This window comes from Phaethon lepturus, unplaced genomic scaffold, assembly GCF_000687285.1.
Source record: "Phaethon lepturus isolate BGI_N335 unplaced genomic scaffold, ASM68728v1 scaffold21066, whole genome shotgun sequence".
In the NCBI taxonomy this organism is placed as follows: Eukaryota; Metazoa; Chordata; class Aves; order Phaethontiformes; family Phaethontidae; genus Phaethon; species Phaethon lepturus.
In genome coordinates, this window is record NW_010544443.1 from 42,231 (window position 1) to 50,463 (window position 8,233).

General features: G+C 43.9%; 1 protein-coding gene across 1 annotated transcript in view; it reads right to left on the bottom strand.

Annotated features, from left to right (window-relative positions):
* The window catches only part of AAK1 (AP2 associated kinase 1), a 79,225-nt gene that overhangs the window by 42,162 nt on the left and 28,830 nt on the right, over positions 1-8,233 (bottom strand). The window contains exons 4-5 of the mRNA XM_010288695.1: positions 7,527-7,669; positions 1,325-1,446 (exon numbers count right to left, since the gene is read on the bottom strand). Of these exons, the coding sequence (XP_010286997.1) occupies positions 1,325-1,446; positions 7,527-7,669 (265 nt within the window). The remainder of the gene's footprint in view (positions 1-1,324; positions 1,447-7,526; positions 7,670-8,233) is intronic.

The following is an 8,233-nucleotide window of genomic DNA, read 5'->3' on the forward strand; positions in this document are numbered from 1 at the left end:
GGGATACCAAAAAAGATAATCTATTGGAAAAATCTTTCAACAGCATCTGCTACATACTTTAACAATAAAATACTAACCACTGCAAACTGCCCTGTGAAACCAAAGCAGTAACCAAGATCCTTTCTAAAGCAAGCAATTTACTCACAAAACAGTACAGTCCTTTTAAGAACTAGAACAGAAATATTCAGGGATTCAGAGTGTTAAAATCAGTAGTCAGATGTCCTCCGCAATGCCCTCACTGCTGGGCTTTGGCCAACTGTATTACAAAGATTGTAACCGGATACGTGGCTCATAATAAACAGACTCAGAGTCACTGTAAGCAAGGGAAAGGTTATTTTGTACCTCAAACTATAGCTAGAATCTGCCTCTTTTTAACAAATCACTACAAACAGAAAAGCTGGAAATCGCACCACAGTTGAAGAGACTTTTAGATAAGGTTTCCCATCAGTAGGCCTATAATACCTGCTGTGGCACCGTGCATGCTATTTACCTTTATCACAAGAAAGCATTGCTAAAGGCAAAGGTTTTGTAGGCTTGTTAATAAGTGTACAAACAGGGCATCCCAAAGAGACTGCAAAGCCAGACTAGGAATGCTCTAAAAACTTCAGTCAAACAAGTCTAGGAAATCCACACAGGTATAACTGAATCGTAACAAAAAAGAGGCACTCACACACATTTCTAACATGCTGTTTTCTAGCCAGAACATTGTATTAACAGAACTGGAAAGTTTGCAGCAGTGATGTTGTTAAAACTAAAGCAAGACCAAAGCCCTGGAGTCTGCTCCATTCCTGATCTAGGTCCTACTGAACTGCCAGCTAAGTTCCCTTTCTAAAAGCATCAAGGTGCACCTAGTTGCTACCACTATAGCTGGTGGTGCATGGGGCAAGAGAAGGACCCAGATTAAACACCTCAAGGTCCTTATATTTTCTATGAAGAGCTGAGGAGGCAGGCCATGCATTCCCTTAGTCACTGCAAGGATTTATGACAAGTGGCTCATGGAGGACAGGGATTTTGTCATCTGCTGTATTGCAGTTCAAAAAAGGCAAGACAAATGAGGGACAGAGATAGACTGACCCCCTACAGAACGGAGCATGTCACTACCTCGTCAAGGTGGTGGGCAACTTCTCTGCATTAGTACACACAGTCTTCAGGTCCAAAGCAATTACATCAAGCTCAATTTATTGTTTCACCTTCCCCCAGGCACTTGTTTACCTGCAGCAGACACTTCTATGCAGCAGCTCGAGTAAAATTTAGTCCCACTACAAGAAAAAGTTACCCTTCAAACACAAAGTACGTCCCAGCTGCAAACGCAAAGCACACTTACTTTTTGATCTCCTCCTCCACTGCATTCACCCCTTCTGTTTGAGGGTTCTGGAATTTGTTAGTAGCACTTCCAAAGTCACACAGGACATAGTGGCCACGATCGTGCAGCAGGATGTTTTCAACCTACAAAGCATCACAGACAAATACAGAATCGCTCAGACAAAAACACATTTATTTTATTCAGATGAGCCAGGGTTTTTAGTGCCTGAAGACATATCAGACATGTCTGACATAAAAGCATAACATGACAGCAAAGAAAATATGCATCAAATCTCTGTCACATCTCCTCAAATTGAAGTCAAATCATGGAAGCATAGTCGTAGCACTGCCTTCCATCCTGCCACCTCTCCTTTCTCCTTCTGCAAGCACCATCACCTTGCCTCTACTAAGGCTACTACGTGCTGTGACATAGTAGTGTGTCCTGGTGCCTTTAGCGCTCAACTTCCCCAAGTTACTATGACCCACACTCTGGCATCTGAATTTGGGACAGCTAATACAAGCTGTCCACAGCTTTGTGAAGGGCTGTACCACCCCCTCGTTGTCTAGTGGGGAAGAGAGGAAGCACACACACTTCTCCACTCCATGGAATTATAATACACCTCCAGTGCTTTGCCTGCATTTCATCTGTCGCTTCGGGTCTCATTCAAAACAAACCTCAGCTTACGCTCACACTTTAGTTACTTGTTATCAGAACGTGTTGGGTACCCCATACTCCCTAAACAGTGATTGTATCAGCAGAGCTTCCTCCAGGCTGCTGAGAAGACAACCTCTTTCTTTCAAATATTATTTGGTAGCATGAATTAGACAACTGAAACAAATGCTGAAAAAAAAAACCACCTAGGATAGCAGGGAAAAAAAAAATATAAAATCGGCAAAGTCACTGCCTTTCCCCTAAACACTCACACTTAATCACGTATTAACAAAAGTCTAGCTTGCATCCAGCCAAGAAAGCTGTCTAAACGTTACGACACTGACACAAGATGTGGAAAAACATAGGTTCAGTTCTTTGCTTGGGCAGAGCATGCCTGTATTCCAATTCCTTATCTGTACAGTACCATTAGCAGCATGTTCTCTCAAGGGAACACACACAATTTTTAAGGTATTTATCTTCAATGTCAAATGCTCAGATACAACAATGAGATAAATATATTTCAAAAATTCACATTAAGTGTTCTCTAACAAAGCCTTTTGGAAGTAGACCTCTCCATCAAGAATGATCTTTACAAGAAGGAAAGGAAAAGGAGGAATCAGCATTTTAAGCATCAGAAAATGCAGCCAAATTAGAGCAGCTGAGGGAGGAAACACTGGCTTGAAACCAAGGGTTAAACAACACCCCTTCCCCCCTCTGCTATCCATCTGCTTTGAATAAAGCACTGCACACAGATGTTCTTCCTAGCAGATCAACACTGACAAGGTTATTCCCTATTCCCTGCAAATACTCAAACATTTCCAGAAGAGTCCTTCCTCTTTATCTGGCTGAGAAGTCTGACGTGACTTCTCCCTGAAACATCACGCAAGTTCTGTTAAACATCAGCACCGAAATATCCAGCAACGAGGCTTGTTCAGGAACTTCCAGAAAAAGGAAAAAAGTAACACAGCAAAACAAAGTACCTTAATTACTGCTACTGACTGCCGGGGCAGAGAAAACTGTCTTTAAAAAGAATATGGAGGTGCCTTCTTCCAGTCAAACACTCAGAAAGCTGCAATCCAGTTTTCAGCACTGCTGAGCGCGTACAGCTCTGTCTGCACTCTTTGACATGCCCAACACTTACAAAGTCAGATTTAGATCCCCAACAAAAACCTTTAAGGGAAACTATGAGTTGCCTTAAATTTTCTTAGTTACAGAATGTAGCTAGCTTCTGTCTTTACTCTCTGAAACAAAGGCCTTTCTTTGCTAAAACCTTAAGTAAAGTCGTAAAAACACTGCACAGATATAGACTGGCAAGGGATAAGGCTTTAACTAGCAAAATCAACGCACATTGAGATCACAACAATCACAACTCTCTTGAGAGCAATGGCTTCTAAGGCCAGTATTTCTAAGTTCAGGTAGTGATTTGGGAGGGATGCATGACCAAGGTACACTTTCTGACTGCTTTCCAGCACCCTCAGGTCTCCTTAGAGATGTTTCAACTTCCCTTCTTTCCCTGGCACCATTCACTATTTACTTCCGAAAGTTTATTTAGCATTTCATAGCAAAGAAATGAATGCCAAAGAAATGAATGCAATGTAACATCTAAGAGCACTAACTGATTTTGGCACAGGCATATTCTTAACACGGTCAATACCAGGGTTTACCATTAGAGGACTGAATAATTTTACATATCACACTCTGAACACAGAGTTACCCAAACAAATGCCAGGAAAAGCTTTATTGGTGGCATCAGGACAAGACCTGGCATCACAAGCCTTCTTGTGATGGAAGGTGGAGAGATGATAGCAGCACAGCATGACTGTCTTATGACACAACAGAGAAGTACAATGCTGGGAGGACTCCGGCTAAAATGAAAGCAGAAGAAACTATATCCTTAAGATGAGAGCACAACCTTCTGGTTACTTCAGAAATTAGGGAAAGGAGAGGAGGAAGATGTTTTGACCAACAGCATCCTCTGGGTTGACTGACATAGTATTTTGCTGTATTCTGCTGTGTGTTTACTATGAGAAAAACCAGCCACTCATCTGGAAGCCAGTCATCTAACTCCTGGAACCAGATGGGTTCAGACTAGCAGAAGCACCACAGGTAGAAGTAGGACGTCTCTCACTGCAGAAAGCTCAGAACTGTAGAAATCAGAGTTGGCTCTAAGCTGATGCTTTGGACAACATGAGTTATAGGACGTGAGACTGGAAAGACAAGGTTAAATATAAAACAAGCTATGCAAACAACTGCCACTAGGTATAGGGTAGTTGTGTAAATAGTTATCACCCCTAGATAGATTTTCCCCTCCCTCCACCTCACTAAACCTTACTTCTCTGGGGTCCGATGGTTATAGTTTCTCTACATAGATTCCAACTTAGAAGCAGAGACTTCACAGCCAGGGTAATAAAACAGATAGCCACAGGAAGGTTTGGCCATTTGTTCTTCACTGTTAAAAGGTCTAACCTAAGATGTAGGAATTGTTCTTACTCCAGAGAGAGAAGAACGAAAATAAACTTTTTAGGGAATGCCATGCAGCAGCAATGGTCTACGAAGCCTGAGAGCGAGGAAAATATCTGCAAGAACAAGCAAAGGTAACCACGCAAGGCAAGCCTACTGCCAGTAGGCTTACACTGCTTCTATAGGGGTCCTAACTAGGGCAGAGGCAGCACATGAGGGGCTTCCTAATTTTTAGAAAAAAGCAGCAGCAATATGCACCTGTGTTTGTGGTAGTCAAAGCACATGAAATGACACATCGCACACTGTACAGCGCATCATGCAGCTGTAAGCACACAGGGACAGACTGACACAGCACCCGAGAGTTAACCATCAGATCAGGAAGCAAAACCTTACCAAACACACAGAGGGATGATATACTATCTTTTTTGTGACCTTTATTCACAGTGAGATGTCCACTTTTTGCCTATAAGCATGCTGCTTAAAGGTGCTGCTGTCCCCAGCTGTTGTCACTGTGGTTACTTCCCACCAGCTGGAGACTGTGCCAATAGGAGGTTGTTCTGCTTCAGGCAAAGCCTGTTGGGTTAATTCAAAATCACAGCCACGGGCCACTGAAACTAATCCAGCTGCGTTTGTCTGAAAGGGCTTAAAGATTATTCACACGATCCCTTCTGCTGGCAAAGCTCTCTCGGCAGGAACCTCCAGCATTAGAGCAACATCAAAGAGCTGGAAGGCAAAAAAAGCCTCCAGTCCCCATGCAGCTGCCTGCAAAGTCAACATCTGCCCGCTCTTCAGCAGGGTTATGTTCACTCCAACATCAGCACCTACCTGATGGATGCCTTTCCTACATTCAGAACTTGTACAAAACTTTTCTGGACCTTAATCTCTCTTGGAATTGTAGGTCCCCCTTTCTTGGCATTATTAAATTTGAACTCAAACACAATCAAAACATATCTAAATCATTAATTCTGTGTTAGTACTTAGACACCCGATTGTGAATGGAGCTCCAGAGGTCATCACAACAGAAATAATACAATATTCAACTGGGAAACACGTCTCAAAGCAGAGAAGAGCCAACTCTCTGGCCTTGGGCACAGCTTACCAACCAGGAGCCAGGCCTTGCAAACTTTACTGATCTAAGCACGCAGTAGTGGGCTGGACATGAGACCGTAACAGGCCATTTCAACTGCAACTCAGCATAGAGAGTAACACTCAAGATCAACTCACTAATCCACCACAGATGTGCCAGAATTTATTCACATGCCACACGAGTTTGTTCTTTATTAAAAAACCCCAGGGATTTGCCAAAAAGGTAACAGCAGGGGTTAATATCAGGCACAGAGGTTCCTGTTCCTAAGCCTCATGCTCTCACCTCAGTTTTCCTTGCCTATAGCAATGCCTGCAAGATGCCCACAGACCTTAGCAGCTTTAAATCCAGGCCTCAAATTTTTAAGACTCCACCAATTTCACTCTAGAAAAACAGATGTCACAGTTGTTTCATATATCAAATGGGCTAAGCAGTGGGATCACAATCATCTGAAACACGCTAAAGCATACCAAACCCTGAGGATTTCCCCCCACCCCGTGCTACCTGGCACATGGGGTCTTTTGCTCCTAAAAAACAATGGCCATCAGCACAAAACAAACATCTGTTGAGGGCTCTGAAAACAGAACCTGACCCACAAAGCACATTTGAATTTCAAATGTACACAGGAGCCTACTTCTTGCCTGAATATATTATTCAGGCATTTTACGAGCTAGCTGAGAGGAAAGGGAACATCTTTTTGTTTGTTTGATTATAGGCACGGGATTTTTCAAAAGCTCTCCCCACTGGCCTAGCTCTGTTCTAAGAGCTAGGCAAAGAGTTTTACAATGCACTTTCATGGCCAACAGAGTTAGAGGCCAGTTTCAAAAGCTTCTAATGACTCCTGCCCCAAGGCCAACATCTCTGGAGGGATCCTTTTAACGTGGGTCCAGGAAACAAATTTACAGCATGCATTTTATGAACTACCTTATAACATCAGTAGGGTTTCAGGTGGTAGAAAGTCACTGTGAATAATTCATCAGATACTTTATGGCACATCTCCTGTGCAAAACAGAATTATTCACAAACATTTGTGGTTTTTTAAGTAGATGGTAAACATATGGTAAGCAGTCATGAGAGGCTTATTTCTTTTTTTTTTTATCTTCCAATAGAGAGAGGTACTTATGCCCACTTTTCCTCATTACTAACAACAGAAACACAGAAGCAGTACACTGGTTCAACAAGGCTCTGTGATGGGTCTTGCACTTGGGTCACAACAACCCCATGCAACGCTACAGGCTTGGGGGAGGTGGCTGGAAAGCTGCCCAGCAGAAAAGGACCTGGGGGTGCTGGTCGACAGCCAGCTGAGTATGAGCCAGCAGTGTGCCCAGGTGGCCAACAGCATCTTGGCTTGTATCAGACATAGCGTGGCCAGCAGGAGTAGGGAAGTGATTGTGCCCCTGTACTCGGCACTGGTGGGGCCGCACCTCAAATATTGTGTTCAGTATTGGGCCCCTCACAACAAGAAGGACACTGAGGTGCTGGAGCGTGTCCAGAGAAGGGCAACGGAGCTGGGGAGGGGTCTGGAGCACAAGTCTGATGAGGAGCGGCTGAAGGAACTGGGGTTGTTTAGCCTGGCGAACAGGAGGCTGAGGGGAGACCTTATCGGTCCCTATAACTACTCGAAAGGAGGTTGTAGTGAGGTGGGTGTTGGTCTCTTCTCCCAGGTAAGAAGTGATAGAACAAGAGGAAATGGCCTCAAGTTGTGCCGGGGAGGTTTAGATTGGATATTAGGAAAAATTTCTTAACTGAAAGGGTTGTCAAGCATTGGAACAGGCTGCGCAGGGAAGCGGCTGGGTCACCATCCTTGGGGGTATTTAAAAGAACATGTAGATGTGGTGCTTAAGGACATGATTAGTGGAGGACTTGGCAGTGCTAGGTTAACAGTTGGACTTGATGATCTTAAAGGTCTTTTCCAACCTAAACTATTCTATGATTCTATTCAAAGCCTCTCTGCCGTGGCGTAGGCAGCAGATAGACGTGTTAAGGAGATGCACACTCCCTGCTGCACTACTGGAGTCCACAACTCACCTTCAAATCCCTGTGGATTATTGGCGTTTTGCACTGATGCAACCTGGCTACAGCTTCGCAGGTGTCACAGAAGATCTGCAAGACCTCATTCTCCGTGAACCCTGTCTGCAGGCGTTGGTTCATGAGGTTCACCACTTGACCTCCTGAGGAGAAACAAACACCAAGAATCAGAGCAGGTACACAAAATGAGGTCTGGCTTGGTCTAAGCCCCAGTCCTACCAGACATACCTTGTCTTAGTCAGCTCCCCATCAAACTGTGGCTGTACAGCCAGTGCACAAGAAGTTCATGAGTTCAAATTCAAAATTTGCACCAAGCCTTCCCCAGAGGCTTTTTGCAATCTGCTTACTCACCTTGTTTCGTTCACATTTCCTCACCTAAAGCCCAGGGGATTTTGCATATTTGCCAGCAGGCTTTAACATCTCATCTTGTTTTTGAACAATGCTTCCCGAGCAACAAGTTAGCTTCTAAGGCCCACGTTCACCTGGCTGTGTTAACACTCAAGTGTAATTCTGACTAAGCCAGCAAGTTAGCTTCTAAGGCCCACGTTCACCTGTCTGCGTTAACACTCAAGTGTAATTCTGACTAAGCCACATCTTTTTCTTTCTTCCTCAAAGTAAGACTTTCTTTGTCAGACTAGAGGAATAAAAGGCTGACTTTGGGGCACCCACAGTCCACAAAATAGTTTGCCACATGTAAGCAAGAGGAG